Source organism: Typopeltis vanoorti, chromosome 22 (genome assembly GCF_054136105.1).
Source record: "Typopeltis vanoorti isolate ZY-2024b chromosome 22, IOZ_Tvanoo_1.0, whole genome shotgun sequence".
NCBI classification, from domain to species: domain Eukaryota; kingdom Metazoa; phylum Arthropoda; class Arachnida; order Uropygi; family Thelyphonidae; genus Typopeltis; species Typopeltis vanoorti.
The window spans coordinates 23,233,896-23,254,902 of NC_143570.1; the positions used below are offsets into that span (position 1 = coordinate 23,233,896).

The 21,007-nt window shown below is 35.4% G+C and overlaps 1 protein-coding gene across 1 annotated transcript in view; it reads left to right on the top strand.

Annotated features, from left to right (window-relative positions):
* The window catches only part of LOC150094212 (AFG1-like ATPase), a 299,001-nt gene that overhangs the window by 120,247 nt on the left and 157,747 nt on the right, over positions 1–21,007 (top strand). Inside the window, exon 5 of the mRNA XM_090411886.1 lies at positions 11,913–12,046. Coding sequence (XP_090268012.1) covers positions 11,913–12,046 — 134 coding nt within the window. The remainder of the gene's footprint in view (positions 1–11,912; positions 12,047–21,007) is intronic.

A 21,007-nucleotide genomic window follows, 5' to 3' on the forward strand; every position in this document is an offset into this window, starting at 1 on the left:
AGGCTGACTTATTTGACAGGAACTTTTGATATGCTTTCTTCTTTTCCTTCACTGCCTCTTTAACTTCCTCACCATGGAGTTCTAATTTTTTTATCCTTGCAGACAACTTCACCACATGCCTCTCTGGCTGAATCAATCAGTGCTTTTTTCAAGGCTTGCCACTGAATCTCCAAGGTCTGATTCCTGTTCTCAAACTCCTTCATTTTTTTCTTCAATAATCTTTGTGTATTTTAGTCTACAGTTCACATCTGAGAGCTGCTCAACTTTTATTCGCTTTAAAACTTTCTTACATGTTATTCTTTTCAATATGAATTTCAATTTTATCCTGCTCAAGACTAAATAGTGATCGCTTCCAATTTCAAATCCTCTGTACACTCTGGTGTTCTGCTCCAGGGAGAAAACATCACTGTTAACAATAACATAGTCAATATGACTTTTCTTATTCCTTGCCTCTTCTCTCCATGTGAATTTGTGCACATTTTTATGTTGGAACATGGTGTTAGTAATAACAAGTCCATGTCCTGAGCAGAAATCCAACAGATATTTGCCATTATTATTAGCTTTACCCTTTTCTCCAAATTTTCCCAAAATATTTTTGTATGTCTGACAATCATTTCCTACTCTGCTATTTAGATCCTCAACAAGGACCAACTTTTCCTTTTTCATTATGTCAGTTGCTTTTTCTAAAGCCTCAAAAAAAAAAAAAAATTATTTATTTATTATTTTTTTTCACTAGAGGGCAGGCAAAGAAAAAAGATTAGTTACCAACGTAGATGTAATTTATTTGTATAGAGTGCAACAGCATGTAGCTTGTTCTTATACACATGTATCCTTCTGAAGATGACCTCAATACAGGGGTCGAAACGTAAAGTTATTATTTTATTATTAATCAGTAAAATAATCTTTTCAACACGTGTGTTTTAATTCATAAAATTCATAAATATGAATGCTGATCATCGTGTAACCTTAAAAGAAAGAGTAATTAAGATAAAGATCAAATATTCAGATATTCAAGTGTAAATGTACAGTTTTTTTTACTTAGTTACAAAATAAAATATATCTGAGAAGAAATTATATTTCTCTTGTTTAATTCTTTATCCAAGCATAAGCAAACAAAATTTGCATGTGAAGTATCCTCACGGCTAGGCTGCTTATAGAGGTTTTTGACTTGACCAAAGTTGTTTTGTATCCCATAATGAAAAAGACACTTCCTTTCAGACTATATATATAGCTATGGAAGGGTCACTATCCAGACTGGTTTTAATCTTTATTGAGGTGAAAAGTAAAGGGATGGCCATCATAGGCTTAGAGTAGTTAGTATAGGGGTGCAAGAACCTGATAGTATTAGGAGAAAGAAAATACATAGATAATATGAGAGATAGAGAAAACGGCCTCAGTTCTTTTATACTATTGTTTTTTCCTTTTTCACCAGTCTCATGCAGATGAACAACTAAAAGACCAATTGAGACTGAAGTACAAAGATAACTGATACCCAAGTAGTTAACCTTATCTGTGTTAACTGCCTTGAACTGTTTGCCTGGGATTGCTGTCCAGTCATCTCTGCAATTTATCATAAGACCACATTAAACTAAGAGGATGGAACCATTTAAAAAAACCTCTCATAGTCTCTTGTCAGATGTCATCTCCTTCCAGGAGGTTGACTACCATGAGCTTCCACCATGTACGATTTTGTATTCTTCATAGGACAAAAAGGTCCAGTCGTTAATATTTCCCATCTAATCTGTTCTTTGTCTTTCTCTTCTTCTTTTTCCTTGTATCATTCCTTCTAGAAGGGTTTTTTGTAGGGATTCATACCTCAGTATGTGACCAAGGTAGGTGATTTTTCTTTTCTTAATGGTTTTCAACAGATTCCTATCATTTCCAATCATCTACATTTTTCTAAATTAGTTTTTTTGCCAGTCCATGGGCCTCTAAGAATTCTTCTGAGGATCCACATTTCAAAGGCTTTTAGTTTATTTTCACAATATTTTGATATTGTCCAGGTTTCTGCTCCATATAGCAGTGTTGACTTGTATCATTCCTTCTAGAAGGCTTTTTTGTAGGGATTCATGCCTCAGTATGTGACCAAGGTAGGTGATTTTTTCTTTTCTTAATGGTTTTCAATAGATTATTATCTTCTCCAATCAACTAAATTTTTCTAAATTAGTTTTTTTTGGCAGTCCATGGGACTCTAAGAATTCTTCTGAGGATCCACATCTCAAAGGTTTTTAGTTTATTTTCATGATATTTTGATATTGTCCAGGTTTCTGCTCCATATAGCAGTGTTGACCATATGTAACATTTGGACAGCCTAATTCTTGTTTTTGTGAATTTCCCTTGAGGTCAGAATGTTTTTCATGCTAATTAAGGTTGATCTAGCAATTTCTATTCTTCTTAATATTTCCCTATCACACTTTCTCCATTCTTTGTAATTAGTTGACCCAAATATATATAACTCTCTACTTGATCTAAACCATTTCCTCTGATCTTAATATTTATATCGGATATTTTCCCTTTTTCTCTTGTTACCAGCGTGGTTTTTTTTTTTTTTTTTTTTTTTTTTTTGAAGTTGAAATTAAGTCCGTATTTTTCACTTAGCTTCAGCGTCTCTTCTAGTAGGTTTGAAGATCTTTTTTATTTTCAGCTAGCAGTACTGTATCATCTGCATATCTTAAGTTGTTTATAATCCTGCCTCCTATGCTGACTCCTTTAAATTATTCTAATTGCTGGAAGATATTTTCAGTATAGAGGTTAAACAATATAGGAGAAAGAATACAGCTGTGTCTGACACCCTTCTTTACTGGGAATTCCTTCAAGATTCCTCCTGATATTTTTATTGAGGCAGTTTGCTCCCAATATAGATTTATCAGTAATCTGGTATCTTTACCATCTGCTCCTAAATTTCTGATGCATTTGAATAGTTGTTCATGTTGTATATTGTCAAAGGCAATATACAACAATGTGTAGTCAATAAAACATAAGTAGACTTCTTTCTGCTTCTCCAGATATCTTTCTATAATAGTTCTAATGTTGAAGAATCCTTCTCTAGTGCCTTTATTTTTCTGGAAACCAGATTGTGTTTCATTAATTTCCATTTTGATTTTATGTTTATTTCTTTCATCTTATTGTGCTATCTTCTATCGAAGGTCAGCAACCATCTTGGCGAACAAACTGCGCTCTTGTGCTAAACTGAGCAGTTGTGCACTGCTCTTTCCTGTCCACGTCTTGATGTTGTCAAACCACGATATTCTTTTTCTTCCTCTAGTTCCTTTGCCACCAATTCTTCCTATCAAAATAGTTTGTAGAAATTGGTATTTGCTGTTTCTCATGATGTGGCCAAGATATGATGTTTTTCGTTTCTTGATTATTTGTACAAGATGTTTAACTTTGCCAATGGATTTTAAGACATCTTCATTGGTAATTTTTTCTGTCCATGGTATCTTTAGCATTCTTCTGTATAGCCACATCTCAAAGGCTTCGATTTTCTTGATGGTTGTCACCTTCAATGTCCATGTTTCAACTCCATAGAGCAGAATAGACCACACATAGCATTTCAGCATTCGGCATCTGACTTCCATGTTTAGGTCTTTATTGCAGAATAGTGTTCTCATTTTCATGAAGGACTGGCGTGCAACTTCAATCCTTGTCTTTATATCTATTTCTGGATCCCACCATTCATTAAGCCAGCAACCAAGATATTATATCTTGACACTTGATCAATATTTTTCCCATTGAGTGTCAGTTTCATTGATGAAGCTGGATGTTTGCTGATGATCATGTATTTTGTCTTGTTGATGTTTATATTTATTCCCATTCTTTGGCTTTCTATGTATACTCTGTCAATGAGTTTTTGGAGATCCATAATATTATCTGCAATTAGCACGGTGTCATCTGCATATCGAAGGTTGTTAACAATCTTTCCATTTATTGTGATTCCCTCTGAACATTCTTCCAATGCTTTTTTAAAGATTGCCTCTGCATATATGTTGAACAGGAGTGGTGAGAGCACACATCCTTGTCTCACTCCTCTTTTGATGTTAATATCACTGGTGGTAATGTTGTATAATTGAACGGTAGCTGACTGATTCCAATACAGATTTGTTATTAGTCTTATGTCTTGTTCTAGCCTTATTTGTTGAAGGACTTCTATTAAGTTAGTGTGTCTGACTTTGTCGAATGCTTTTTCAAAATCTATGAAACACATAAAGACAGATTTCTGTTTTTCTATGCATTTTTGTATCAATATTTGGGTACAGAAAAGGACCTCACTAGTACCAAAACCATTCCGAAAGCCGAATTGTGTTTCACTTAGAATTTCTTCACTTTTTCTATAAATACGATTCTGAATTACTTTCAAAAATATTTTTAATGTTTGGCTCATTAGACTAATAAGTCGGAATTCACCACAGGAATTCGCTTTGGGTTTCTTTCGGACAGTGATAAATGTAGATTTGAGCCAATCTGATGGAAATTCATCACTTTCATATATTTTATTAAATAGTTTTTCAAGAAGTTTTATGTTACCTGGTTCTATTAATTTTAAAAATTCTGTTTGCACACCATCTGGTCCACTGGCTTTTCCTGTTTTACTTGTTCGTATAGCATTCTCTATTTCGCATTTCATGATTGCTGGTCCTTGAATGTTATCTTTTATATTTATAGGCTTCTGTCTAGTATCGTTGAAAAGTTCTGTTACATATTTTATCCAAATCTGTGCTTTATTCTCTTCTTCTAGAACTATTTTTCCATTTTCGTCTCTTAGAGACACTATTTGCTTTTTCCTCAGTTTTCCAGAAATTTCGTTGATTTTCTTATACAGATTGAAATTATCATGTTTCTTCTGAAGCAGTTCAATTTCAGTACATACATTTTTCATCCAATTTTCCTTGGCTTCTTTTATTTTTTTCTTGATGATGTTATGTGTTTCTGTATACCTGGCAAGGTCTTTGTTTTTTTGTACATTCTTCTTCTGTCCTGAGTAGAAATCCAACAGATATTTGCCATTATTATTAGCTTTGCTCCGCGCGGTTAGCCTAGTGGCTATGCGCTTCGCAGCCATATGCCTGGGGAAGGAGTGTCCTAGGTTCGATTCCCGTCGGTGACGTGAGTAGCTTGAAGGATCTTCCTCAGCCATAGCCAAGTTAGCCAGTCTTTGGCGTGGACAGCAGGGTTTTTTCCCCAGTTTGTTCTGGGGTTTTTCATCCCGCAAAGCAGACAAACTGGCCTTGAGAACTCAACACTACAGGCCATAGGATACACCGGGGCATAAGGCTGACCACCTTATCCTGTGAATGGAGTGAGGTCCGATGATCAATGGACCCTCGACACCGCAAGGTAAAAGAGGGTATAAGGAAGATGACATTAGCTTTGCTCTTTTCTCCAAATTTTCCCAAAATATTTTTGTATGTCTGATAATCGTTTCCTACTCTGCTATTTAGATCCCCAACAAGGACCAACTTTTCCTTTTTCATTGTGTCAGATGTCCATGTGGTTAGCCTAGTGGCTATGTGCTTCGCAACCATATGACTGGGGAAGGAGTTCCCAGGTTCAATTCCCGTCGAAATGTGAGGAATTTGAGGACCTTCCTCAGCCATAGCCGAGGTAGCTGGGCGTGGGCAGTAGGGTTTTTTCTGCCAGTTTATCTGGCATTTTTCATCTCACAAGCAGGTAAACCAGTCCCATTAACACACACGGCTCTACAGCCATAAATACTTAAACCCCCTCCCCCGTGAAGGGGTTCAACTCACCCAAATAGGATGGGGGAGAAAAAGGGAGGAAACTTCATACGAATAAATAAAAAATAAATAAATTGTGTCAGATGCTTTCTCTAAAGAATCAAAAAATTCCTCCACTTCTACCTTAGTAGAATCTTCTGTGGGACTATAGGCACAAATAAGTCTCATTGTCCAATTCCCCATTCTGATATTTGTCCACATCACCCCACTTGAGACTGCCTGCCATTCAAGAAGATTAGCCTCGTATTTTGTGTTGAATACTATGGCTACTCCTTCTTTTCCTTGATTGTCATTTCCTGAATATAACATTTTGTATTTATTGCTCAGAAAGATCTCACCAGTTTTTGTCTTTTTTGTTTCAGTCACTCCCTATTATGTCAATCTGGTACTTATCTAATTCCTCAGCTAGCTCCATTTCTTTGCCATTCAGGCTTCTTATGTTGATAGTATCTATTTTTAACTCTGGTAATGTTGAGTTTAGGTGTGCTTTGAGATTTGTTCCAGTAGCTGTCTTTTCCCTGTTTGCCATGATTCCCCGGTGAAAACAACGGGGGCTTTGTTTAACCGGGCGACGTTCCAGCTGGCATGAAATTTTGTCATGTTGTACCATCATTTGTATATTGGTTTAAGCCAATAAGAATACAATTTGGTCGGCTAAATCCCAAATTGCCAGCCCATCCTCATTCATTCAGTATCCAGGTAGATACCCAACAGGGTGCACCACGAGAAGGCGAGGATTGGAAAGGAATGCGGAGAACTGACCAGGTTCTCCACATTCCTTTAAAGGCTATGTGGAGGTATCCTCTCAGTTATACAGCTTTGACCTTTAAGCACCCCTCAAGGCTCGATAAAGAAGAATAATAACCTGCTTGTCTCGGGTCGTCAAAGTATTCTTCAGTAACCAAGTGATCTGATGAGCTGATTTAGCCACTTTTGCTATGTGTCCCCCTAAATTTCAACTCCCTATCCACCATTCAGAAAAATAACATCAGGGATGGGAAGACAGCAAAATAGGGTTAATCCATATATCATCATCATCATCAGTTTTCTGATATGTACCCTCAAGGGGGGGGGGTATTCAGGTTACTATGACAAAACCACATGATTAAGTTTACATTATTATCAGTCTCCTATAAACAATTTTCCTCCAAATTAGTCTATTACTTGTTCACTCCAATATTGTTGTATCTAAGATTTCATATTTCTGAGGCACTTCTGACTGAATCAAACCACTTGACCCTTGGTCTTCCTCTTGGTCTCTCTTTTTTTTTTTTTTTTTGGCATCAAACACCTGCTTTGCTAATCTTTCTATTTAAGTGGCCATACCATATCCGCTCGCACACTCTTGAATACTAACAATGACATATTCCTTTCTAATATCATCATTTTTAATATGATTCTGCCATTGATGCTATTGATTCACTTCCTAATTTTTCTTAGAACTGTCATATCTGTGGTCTCTAGTCTTTGACTTCTAACCCAGTGCTCAGATTCATAACTTAAAATTGGTGTTTTAAACTATAGATCTGATAAGTCAGATGAATCTGATGCGTATAAGTTACTAAGTGATGGATACTGCTAGTTTTGTGTTTCAGCTGATTTCTCTCTTATTTTACATAAATTTGTTCATCTGGCTCAACACCATACTTCATGTAAGTATGGTGTTGATCAAGAAATTAGAAAACAGATTGACTTAGAGCACCTATCCATTGAAATAAGCAAAGAGCCATTCTTTTCCATTATTCTATCAAAAAAGCACAATGATAAACTTAAAATCTCTTCGACCTTGTTCAAAAATGATTCACAACAAGAAAATAAAAGAAAAGTACTTGACACTGTGCATCACTTAAATAATCCAAACCATGTCATTGCTTACACTGATGGAAAATCTGATGAAGCACTCAACCAATGAGGTTCAGGGAGTTTTCTAACTCTACCTGGAGGCAAGGAAATGCAAATCAAAACCACAGCTGGCAAAATAGCTTCAAACTTCACTTGTGAATTAACAGTCATACATACAGCTCTTAAATCCAGTCATAAACATTACAGAAGGAATAACCATCTACAGCGACTCAAAATCTGCACCTGAGGCATTAAAAAATGGAAAAACAAAGCCCACACAGGAAATTCATTAACTACTAATAACCTTAAATTTGAAAAATAAAAACTGCACGCTGCAATGAATACCAGCCTATGTAAATATTGAAGGCAGTGAAAGAGCAGACAGACTAGCCAAAAAAGCAAGACACTTACCTCAAAAATTACGCCTGATGCTAACTATGCTGCCAAAATAAGATTGATAAAACAAACTATCAAGAAGAAGAATGAAATCAGTAAAATTAATGAAAATAGAGAAATAACCACACTCATCACCAGACTAAGGCTGAAACATTTTTAAAGCCATGATATTAATTGATATTAATTCAGCCAGATAATAGTAGAGCTATGAAATATGCAAAAACTGTCAGAGTTGAACTAACACCTGTCCATATTTATTCTTGTCCAGCAATTGCTTCTCTACAGAAAATTGACAATAACCCTAGAGAAAAGCTCTACTCCATCAAAGTTCAACAGATTGCCAAAGCAATTCTACAGATCCATGGTCATATCTAAAAGCTCTTCAATGGACTCCACAACAATACCATACTAACTTATTCTGTTGTCTCTTTCCAAATTTAATTTGCCATCTTCATTAAAAACTGTGCCTAAATAGCTGAAATATTTTACTTGTTCTATAGGTTCTGCATTCAGAACATAGCTGAAGTTTTCTATGTTCCTGCCGATTTTCATAGTCTTGATCTTTTTATTGCTGATTTGCATGCTAAATGTGTTGCAGCTATTATTCAATTTAGTTAGAGAATCCTGCAGACCTAGATATTAGATATTAGGAGTAAAACGTCATCTGCATAAAGCAAAGAGTTAAGTTTGATAACTTCATTTCTAATATCTAATGCCACTTTCTTTTATAATGTGATCTATATAGATGATGAATAAGAGTGGAGATATTGTGCATCCTTGTCTTACACTTGATTTACATCAAACCATCTTCCTGTATTCTGTTTAATTCTAACTGCTGTATTGCAACTTAAATATAGTCTATATATTGTCCTATATTTATGCATTTCTGGTCGAATATCATTTACTACAGCTGCTTTTCTGCATTTCAAGTTTTTGACAGCTTTTTCTATCTCATTCATAGTTCAGAATTTATGGAGAGCATGTTAAAATAATTACTTTACTTAATATTAGGAAAGTAATACATTTGATTTTTCTACTTCTGTATTGAGGTCATCATCAGGAAAATACATATGTATAAGATGCAAGCTACATTCCGCTGCACTTTACAAAGGTAAAATTAATCTAAGCTGCTTATTAATCTTTTATATAGATTGACCGCTAGGTCAGGCTATATAAAAGAACATTTAGCCTGTGAAATGCTAAAACACAATCCAAACTTGAAAAAAAATGATGAACTAATCATTCCAAGATTGTGAAGGACCAATCTGCAACCCTTATTATTATTATTTGACACCTCCAGGGAGCCCAAAAGACCCATCGAGGGAGGGCACCTGCTCTACAACTCTGTCTCAACCACTCAATCCACCAACTGACCGCAACTACAGCAATGCCATATACCGCCAACCACCACCACTAGTATTTCCACAGACAACACAGTTCCGGTTATGGCACTGTGTTGAATATCATTTACTACAGGTTATAGTAAATTATAATCCTGCAGTTTCGGTTATAGCAACCGGAACATGCCCAGAAGAAAATCTCAATACGAAAGGACTTTGGAAATGTAGAAAGTATTTTACCTTGGGTATAATAAATGTTAAACATACCAAGCTGTTTTAAACCTGGTTTTACTCCATTTCCCAAGTAAGCAAACAGACAAACAAGTCAAGTTTGTGCCTGCACGTATTGGAAGTCAAGCTGACCCTCAAAGTAGTGCAAGACCAAGGCAACTCTTGGTAAAAGTAGAATAAGCTCTGACTAATCTTAATATTTACCCTTAATGCAAAACACATCTCCTGAAGGAGATGTATGATGTTTTGTATTAAAGGCAAGGGGCCACTATCCAGACCGGTTTCGACCTTTATTGAGGTCTCATCAGTGGGCAGGCTAGAAATATCAAGATTTTAGTAATACAGAGCTTATAAGTATTTTACCAGAACAAGTTACCATAAGGTGTTTTAACCTTATTAAATAAAAATCTCAGGAGGAGATATAAATGTAGAAAGTATATTACCTTGGGTATAATAAATATTAAAAATACCAAGCTATTTTAAACCTGGTTTTACTCCATTTCCCAAGTAAGCAAACAGACAAACAAGTCAAGTTTGCACCTGCAGTGATTAAATTTATAATCTTTGAAATTGCAAACATTCTGTGAATTTGCCAAATAAAAAAAAAGGATATATATATATATATATATATATATATATATATATGTATTTGCTTGTGAGTTGATCATATCTTTAATATGTTGCCAAGTATTGGTATCTGAATTTATTCAATTACAAAAAGATGAAGAAGCTTTAAGGGAGTACAAACATGCTAAAGTATGTTTAGTATCAAAAATTCTTTCCTTTAGAAGCTTTTTTTACTCTATGATATATTCTTTTAGCCCTTTTTGTTTTGATGGTTTCATTTAAGGAAATGAATTTTGGAACAAGAATTTATAATGCCCGAGGAACACTAACCTATTCATGTTTAGTCCAATTCTCTAATAACATCTTCCATAAATCTCTGATACTTTTGTAGGTTGCCTTGTCATAAAGGCCAGAAATTTGATGCAATGGATTTACTCGTCTCTATGACATAATTGAAGGAATTTAATGAAAGAATAAACTGAATAAACTGGAATTTAATGACATAGAATAAACTATTTATTATTTGAATGCATAACTAGTTTTGTCTTCTTAGAAGACTTCATCAGGTGCACAATATGAAAACAGAAATAAATAAATAAATAAATAAATAAATATATATATATATATATATACACACACACATACATACATACATACATTACAGAACAACAGCTATAATTTAAGTTGCAAATGTATTGCTGAACATTTGAAAGAATTCTGGATTCCATAATATTGTTGGACAGGTTGGGAAAAAATAGCCAAAATTCTCTGCAAGTATTATCTCCATGCTACTTTCAAACCTTTCATTTAGCGGGCTACCTTCTGCCATTCTAAAAATCAACTCTATCCTCTTGCACATCCTGGAGTGTATGAAGTTCCTTGTGCCTGCAATTTAGTCTACTTTGGACAGACAGATGGATCAGTTAACATCTGCTTTGAAGAATACAAAAATTACATTTGCAATCATCTGTATGACAAGTCAGGATTGGCAGACCATGCTCTGGATAATCACATAAGATTACATGGAGGAAAACTTCAATACTACATAAAAGTTGTTATAGGTCTGAGGGACTATTTTTAGAATGAGTGTCAGCTATGGTGCACTCTCCCAGCCTCAACAAGTATGATTACATTAATTGTCAAAGATCTGGGAGATTATTTTGAGACCTGACAGCCAGACTTCTCCAAATTGACTTGATGGTTATCAAGTCAATTTGGAGAAGTTTTCACTTCTTTTCACTTCTTTCACTTCAGAATGTTTTTACATGGAACCCATAAAGGGTTCCATGTAAAAACATTAGTTCTGTTTCAGTTACAATCTGAATTGTATCCCACAATTATTTAATTCAGTTCTATGTGATTGTCACAGTTATAATTGCATTCTGAAAATGCTGGGTAGAAAACCAGTGAAATATTAGTAAGTTTCATAATAGCATTTTAGCACTATTATGAACCTTCTTTGAATGGGAAATCTTTTCCAACCATGGTACAGTACAGCACCACCAATCACTTTATGAAACATCTGTTGGCTTATTGAGACATATCATTAAAAAGAAGTGAGAAAGTCTTTGGAAAGTACATTTTTTTCATAGCAATTAGGAATTTGCATAATTTATCGAGCCTTGCCAGTAGTATTAAAAAAATGACAGAAAACAGTGAAACCATTTAAGTTCCTAAGGTAAGCTAGTGACTGTTAATGTTTTGTTTTAATTTCATATTTTAATTTAAATGCAAAATTATCTCTTTTTTTTTTTGTAATGCACTCCTTTTTTTTTTTTTTTTTTTCCAAATTATTTTTAAGGTATTCATGAGTATAAGAAACAAACAGCAGTGCACACTAAAGAAACTAGAAAACGATTGAATTATGATCCCATTCCTCCTGTTGCAGAATCTATAAGTAAAGAAGCATGGCTTCTCTGTTTAGATGAATTTCAGGTATGCATTATGGTTGTTTGAATAACTTTATATATTTAACAATCTGGCCAATCTCTCCTTTTTTTTAATTCCTCTAACTTATCAATAAATCATTCAGTTGATGCCTCATGCTTTTGAATCCATTTGGATTTTATTCAAAGCTTTAGTTACTTTTTTTTATAGAAGATTAATCTGTCACATTAAGATTATTTTATTGGAAGTTTATTTTCCACTTGGTTAGACTATAATAAATTTAGTTTAATCCTTTACCCAAGTGTAGGCAAACAAACTCATAATAAAGGTGGACCAAGCTCTCATCACTCCTTTTCTCAGTATCTCCCATAATGCAAAGCACATCTCCTTGCAGATGTGCTTTGCATTAAGGGAAGAGCCACTACCCAGACCATGTATAAAGCTATGCATTAAGGGAAGAGCCACTACCGACCGGTTTCGACCTTTATCGAGGTCTCGTCAGTGGGAGGCAGATCCAAAAGTGGTGATACTAAGGCAGAAGCAATGAATAGGTCATATTTACTTATATGAGTTGCCAAAAGGTGTACCACCTTATTATTAATTTACTCTGGATTTAGAGAAAGATGTTGGAAGTTTATTTTCCACTTGGTTAGACTATAATAAATTTAGTTTAATTCTTTACCTAAGTGTAGGCAAACAAAGTTTGCACCTGAAGTAGTTCAGGAATGAGGTAACTCATAGTAAAGGTGGACCAAGCTCTCATCACTCCTTGTCTCAGTATCTCCCATAATGCAAAGCACATCTCCTTGCAGACATGTATAAAGCTATGCATTAAGGGAAGGGCCACTACACAGGCCGGTTTTGACCTTTATTGAGGTCTCGTCAGTGGGAGGCAGACCCAGAAGTGGTAATACTAAGGCAGAAGCAATAGAGAAGTCATATTTATTTATTCTCTAAATCCAGAGCAAATTAATAATAAGGTGGTACACCTTTTGCCAATTCATATAAGTAAATATGACCTCTCCATTGCCTTAGTATCACCACTTCTGGATCTGTCTCTCACTGACGAGACCTCAATAAAGGTCGAAACTGGTCTGGGTAGTGGCCCTTCGTTTAATGCATAGCTTTATACATGTCTGCAAGGAGATGTGCTTTGCATCATGGGAGATACTGAGACAAGGAGTGATGAGAGCTTGGTCCACCTTTACTATGAGTTGCCTCAGTCCTGAACTACTTCAGGTGCAAACTTTGTTTACCTACACTTGGGTAAAGGATTAAACTAAATTTATTATAGTCTAACCAAGTGGAAAATAAACTTCCAACATCTTTCTCTAAATCCAGAGTAAATTAATAATAAGTGGTACACCTTTTGGCAACTCATATAAGTAAATATGACCTCTCCATTGCTTGTGCCTTAGTATCACCAATTTTGGGTCTGCCTCCCACTGATGAGACCTCAATAAAGGTCGAAACCGGTCTGGGTAGTGGCCCTTCCCTTAATGCATAGCTTTATACATGTCTGCAAGGAGATGTGCTTTGCATTATGAGAGATACTGAGACAAGGAGTGATGAGAGCTTGGTGTCTACCTTTACTATGAGTTGCCTCAGTCCTGAACTACTTCAGGCGCAAACTTTGTTTGCCTACACTTGGGTAAAGGATTAAACTAAGATTATTTTATTATTGTGTGTACTTCATAGTATACCAACTCATCACCTGCATGTAACCTCTAGCCACATAAGAGTTTAACTTTTTTAGTTCCCACCATCCATTCTTGCACTGCATTCCATCTTTTAGACCCTGACATCAGAAATGGCCTCTTAGTTCTTGCTGGCGCACTGCAATTTTTGCAGACAGTCATATGTCTTAGAGGGGAAAAACACAGTTTCTAGGTGGTATATTTTCCTAAACCATTCTTGTATATTTCAGTCAGAGCTTTACTTCCTTTCCTACATACAAATATCAAATCTTGTGTTGATGTCAACACTGCTATTAATTGTACAGGCTGACCTAAACTTGATATTTGCCTGTGCCAAAATAGAAAGATGAAAAATGTTTTGAAGATCAAAGCAAAACATAGGTGTACACAAACTCAACATTAAAAGAAGATATATTCCAACATGAACTAAACAATTGATTTAAACATCTTATTATAAATGACAATGCTGATCCATCAGAAAATACTGACATTATTATCCAAAACCTTTTACACTACTCACTTGAAATAGTTGGTACCACAGAACAGAAACAAGACAAAATTTCTGAAGAAACAAAGAGAAATGAAACAATCAAATAACCTACAGAATAAAATTGAATACACTGTAAATACTTATAATATTATTGAGTATGAAATTATGTTATATATATATATGTATGTATGTATGCAATTTATTTTTATGCTGTAATGATTAACCTTTTCTTCAGTTAAAGCATAGCGCTATTGGTGATTTAACATCACATGGCTCATTCTATTTCTAATAAATGAATTGTTTGCATTCTACCTTGTAACAACTGTTTTTTTAAACCACTGATGATGGTCTGTTAATTTCAGACTGAAATATATGGCAGTACATTTAATAAATAAAGGAAAATATAATTCCAGAATTGTAATGGGAGACTTTAATGCTAGAATTTTTATACAAGAATCAGATGAAAGCTGAATGGGAAATTTTGGATATAGCATGACAGATGATAGAGGAGCAAGGCTGATAGAATTTGCAGAAAAAGAAAACCTGTACATCATAAATTCTTTTTTCAAGAAAACAACAAATCAGAAGTGGACATGGAAAAGTCCAAATGGAAGAACTAGTGACATTGAAACACCTTCAACATTAGAAGTGGCCATCATATGGCACACAGTAAGATTCAAATAAACTGCCAAAAAGAAAAATGTCTCGAAGATCAAAGTAAAACATTGATGTACACAAATTCAACATTAAAAAAAGATATATTCCAACGTGAACTAAGCAATAGATTTAAAAATCTTATTATAGATGACAGTGCTAATCCATCAGAAAGTAATGACATTATTACCCAAAACCTTTTACAATGCTCCCTTGAAATAGTTGGTACCACAGAACAGAAACAAGACAAAATTTCTGAAGAAGCAAAACAACTTATGAAGAAAGAAGAGAAATGAGATAATCAAATAACCAACAGACTAAAATTGAATACATTGAATTATGCAAAATGATCAGAAAACATGTCACAGAAGAAATTAAAAAATTCAATTATAAATGCATTCAACAAACAAACCATCATCTCAAAAAAGCCAAACTGCAATTGATGAACAGCAATAAACAGATGGCTGCAGTCAAACTCACTCAATTCTTTATGCTATAGCAAAAAGAATTGAAGAATTTTACTCATTATATCAGGATGATGAATTAAATGAAGAAGAAGACAACTATGAAACAGCTGAAGTACCACAGATTCTACCAGAAGAAGTTATGTGGAGCATCCAAAGCTGCAGGTGAGGATGGAGTTATAGCTGATCTTCTAAAAGCAGGTGGAGAAATGATCTACAAACTCTTAACAAAACAATTTACTTTATGCCTAAAGAAAAATGATGTCCAAGAACATTGAAGAAGGCTACCCTAATTCTGATACGTAAAAAAGATAGAGGACTTGGCGAACTACCTACCCATCAGTCTACTATCAGTGGTTTACAAAGTGTTTACAATAGTCTTAGCTCATAGGTTTTGTATGACTCTAGACCTAGCACAACCAAAAGAACAGGCAGGCTTTTGAAGTGGCTTTAGTACAACGGACCATATTCAAATTGTACAGCAGATTATTGAACAGTGAAATGAATATCAGTTACCATTGTAAATTAATTTTATTGATTATGAGAAAGCCTTTGATTCAGTAACATTGAGCAATACTTAAAGCATTACAAAACCAACAAGTGGAGGAGCCATACATGAGGACTTTCAAATCAGCATACACCAGTGCCACAGCAGCAATTCATTTCAAAGGAAACATCTCTACTGTGGAAATACAGAGAGATATAAGACAGGGTGACACAATATTTCCAAAATTATTCACAGCATGCCTGGAAGAAATATTCAAACTTCTTGATTGGGAAGGGAAAGGTCTGAAGATAAATAGAAGATATTTAGAAGATATTTAAGCCATTTACGCTTTGCAGATGACATAGTTATCTTTACTTCAACTGTGCATGAATTACAGATTCATATCCATGAACTCCAAATTGCTAGCAAAACAGTTGGCCTAAAAAAAACCTAAAGAAGACCCAAGTTGTGTTCAATAGCTATGTCCAAATAGAAATAATAAAAATCAATAATGAGGAAATTAAACAAGTAGATCATTACATATACTTAGGACAACAGATATCAATGTAATAAAATATCATGGTGAAATTAAAAGCTGATTGATGTTTGGGCAGAAAGCATTTGGAAAATTACATTCAATATTCAAAAGTCAGCTACCATTATGATTGAAGCGAAAAGTTTTTAACCAATGTATTCTTCTTGTATTGACATATGGCTGGGAAACATGGACACTTAATGCAAAGGAAATTCAAAAATTAAGAACAGCACAATTTAGTATGGAAAGAAGTATGCTTGGTATCAAAGACTGGATAACAAGGAATACATTCATATTTACGAATTTAAGGACACAAAATACACATGTTGAAATGATTATTTTACTAATTATTAATAAAATAACACTTGATGTTTTGACCCCCCCCCCCCCCCGTATTGAGGTCATCATCAGAAGGATACATGTATATAGGGAACCAAGCTATATGCTCTTGCACTCTATACTGGTAAATTAAATCTACTTTAATTAATCTTTTTCTTAGCCTGACCTCTAGTTTGGTTCCCTAGCTAGAGGTCAGGCTAAGATAAAATAAAATAAAAATTGAAAATATAAATAAATAAAAAAATAATAAAAAAATATATATACAGGGTGTTCGGGATAAATTTGACAGTTTCGTAAGGAAAAAGAAAATCTTCTTTGTATGTATTAAATTTAATGAATTGACAAAAAAACATTACAGGCAGAGTTAATTACAATACTATCAACAAGATTTACTCAAAATAACCACCATTAGCATCGATCACAGCTTCAATTCTGCTTCGGAACCTCGAACAAGCTGATGCTACAGTCTCCCTGGGAAGGGCCGCAAAAACTGTTTTAATTTTATCCATTAACTGGGCTTTTGTATTACTGGAAGTGCGATTGGTGTCTTTTTCAACTGCGCCCCATACAAAATAATCCATGGGGTTAAGGTCTGGGGAGTTTGGAGGCCAAACATTTGGACTGGTGAAGTCGTAGAAATTTTCAGACAACCATTTTTGACTTTTCCCAGAGGTGTGGCAAGGGGCCGAATCCTGCTGCCATACATACGGCCTACCATTGGCTACCCTTGTTATCCAGGGCTTGACTACAGTTAGCAACTCCACGAACAAAGCCCGAATTCCAATGCCAGGGTTCTTCAACACCTGTTCCTGCAGATTTGCGAGGAATTCTGCTGTACGAACGCAATCAGATCGTCTGCTAGGGATCTTTCTTCTTGCTACATCCTCGTAGTCACCATTGCAAGTCTCTAGTTCATGCCTGATTGTTTTTACTGTATTCAGGGAGCATTGGGCAGCAGTCATAATATCCTTATTTTGATGGCGGGCACGAATCATCATGATACAAGTTATTCTCTTCCATGATTCAGGTGGGTTCCAGCTATCCATCCTTTCTGACATCTTGTATATGAATGAAGAAGGGTCCAAACTTTTAAATGAAGAGAAGTGTGTGTTAATACATGTAACTTACGGAAAAATATAATTAATTATAAATATGTCAAATTTATCCCGAACACCCTGTATATAAAAAAATTTATAATTAATCAATAAAATAAATAAAAAACTACAATAAACCCTGCTAAAGTCCTCATGTACTAAGATTCTTCTGGATTTGTACAGTTCAGATTGATATACTATGATTTTCTTAAGGACTCGTACAGTTCAAGTTGCTATGGAATATTAAGGGAAGAAAAAAAAAAAAAAAAAGCACTTCACCAACTCTTCTTGTAGTGGGATTTTTCTTTGGCTTGTTCTGATTGCTATAAAGATTGCAGATCGGTCCCCCACATTCTTGGAATGGTTAGGCCATCATTTTTGTTCAGATTTGGGTTATGTTTGAGCATTTCACATGCTTCTTGGAATTTCCTCTCGAACCAGGTTTTGGTGCGGTGTAGATATTTTTTCAATCAATTCTGTGGTATGTTTGAAATGTGTGGTCAGAAAGGCTGGTTTTTCCAAAATGGAGGTATTTAATGTGTCGTTTGTGTTCGTCCTTCCTAACTGGGATGGTTTGCCCTGTTTCCCCTATGTATGGTAGGTTACATGTGCATTGTATTTTGTATACCCCTGGGTGAGCTAGGTGTGGAAGAGGATCTTTGGAAGAACTGAGTAGGTGTCTTAATTTTGTCGGGGGTTTAAAGGTGGTTTTGAGATTGTATTTCTGTAGTGTTCTGTCTATTTTTTCGGAAATGCCTCTAACATATGGTATGGCAATAGCATTCTTGAAATCTTTTTTGTTTTTACTAATATCTCTGTGGAGGATCTTGTGAATAGTTTTACCGTATCCATTTTTTATAAATGTATGGTTGATGATCTTGTATTCCTGGTTTAGAGCTTGTTCATTACAACAAATAGTTTGAGCTCTGTGTTTAAGGGTGCTTATGACACCTGTTTTTGTGTTGGGTGGTCATAACAATTTTTGGGTATGTACTGGGCTGTGTGTGTGTAGGTTTGTGGTAGACTGAGAAGGAGAGACAGCCTGAGGGAAGACGTGTGACGAGTGTATCTAGGAACGGAAGAGAGTTGTTTTTTTCTATTTCAATGGTGAATTGGATACGTTTGTGTTGTTTGTTCAGGTGGCTAAGGAATGTATTTAGTGCTATGCGGCTGTGTGGCCAAATAGTGAAAATATCGTCGACGTATCTGAGCCAAATTTTGTGCTTTAGGCACGCTGACTCTAGAGCTCGTTGCTCAAAGTCTTCCATATAAAAGCTAGCAATTGGGGGGGGGGGTGAGCTCATGGCTGTACTCTCTTTTGGAAGGTAAAAATTGTTATGCCACACGAAATATCCGGAGCGGAGTACGTGGGCAAAGAGGGCCGTGATGTTGTGTGGAAATATGTTCTAGGAGCAAGATAGTATCATTGATCAGGACATTAGTGAAAAGGGAAGTTATGTCAAAGCTGACTAATAAATCTTGGTTGTTGAGTGTAATGTTTTTAATTTTGTTTATGAAATGTTGTGTATTTTTTATGTAGGAAGGGGATTGATGTACCAATTCCTTGCATGTGGCTGCTAATTTTTTGGCAAAGTGGTAATTTGGTGTGTCGATTCTTTCACCAATCGGATGTAGTGGTGTGTCTGTTTTGTGTATTTTTGACAGGCCATAAATTCTGGGTGCGTGGACATAACGAGGTATTAGTTTTTTTTTGTTGTTTCTTCCCACCATGTGTTATTCAGTTGTTTTTTCTTTTTAATACGTTTCGTGGGGTTGTAGTTTACCATTTGGTAGATGTTGTGGTCCAATACCAAATGGTTCACTAAACTAAAGAAGAAGTTTAAATCAGCTAAAGCGCTCCGAATCTATGCCTGGTTTGAAAAAAGCTTTGTTAAGAGAACAGATCCACGAGGCATGAAAAAAACCTAGCATCTACCCAAGCCAAAGTTCTGCAGCTTAAATTAGAGCTATCCGACTACGTTAATCCAGAAAGTTGGGATATTTTAGACAGGATCACAGACGACTCGGCCAAGCATCTATGACTGAAAAACAAGGAAAAATTAATAATGAAGTTTCAAGCACTACAACAACATAAAAGCACAAGACAATCAGGATGCCATAATGAAAGGAGCAGCCAATCACCCACAAACGAAGCTAGGATCAACCGACCACCATCGGACCACGGCTTGATTATCAACCAGTCAAACTACAATCTCATCCAAGGTGAACTCTCACTGCTGGAGAAAGGTCTAAACTATGCCATTGCGCCGAGGTCAGTGAACAAAGTTGATATCATTTATCATATCGAGAGAGGTTTAAGATTCCTCCTGGCCAATCTAGCTGATAAAATACACATGGAAACATCCTGTATGTTTCCATGGTCCTTAAATCCTTAAAAAATAACCAGGACATTGTAATCACAAAAGCAAATAAAGGGAATGCCACCGTCGTTTTAGGACAACTTCCATAGAGAAAATGAACCATTTGGTATCAGACCACAACACCTACCAAATGGTAAACTACACCCCTACCAAACGTATCAAAAAGAAAACAACTGAATTACTTAAATCTGTTAACACATGGCCAAAAGAAACAACAAAAAAAGTAATACCTCATTATGCCTGTGTGCCCAGAATTTATGGCCTGCCAAAAATACACAAAACAGACATAACTACATCCGAATTGTTTAAGGAATCGACAGCCCAAATTACCACTTAGCCAAAAAATTAGCGGCCACACTCAAGGAATTGGTAGGTCAGTCCCCTTCCTACATAAAAAATACACATTTCATAAACAAAATTAAAAACATTACACTCAACAACCAAGATTTATTAGTCAGCTTTGACATAACTTCCCTTTTCACCAATGTCCTGATCAATGATACTATCTTGCTCCTAGAACATATTTCCACACAACATCATGGTCCTCTTTGCCCACGTACTCCACTCTGGATATTTCGTGTGGCAAAACAATTTTTACCTTAAAAAGAAGGTACAGCCATGGGCTCACCACTTTCTCCCCCAATAGCTAACTTTTATATGGAAGACTTTGAGCAACAAGCTCTAGAGTCAGTGTGCCTAAAGCACAAAATTTGGCTCAGATACGTCGACGATATTTTCACTATTTGGCCACACAGCCGCATAGCACTAAATACATTCCTTAGCCACCTGAACAAACAACACAAACGTATCCAATTCACCATTGAAATAGAAAAAAACAACTCTCTTCTGTTCCTAGATACACTCGTCA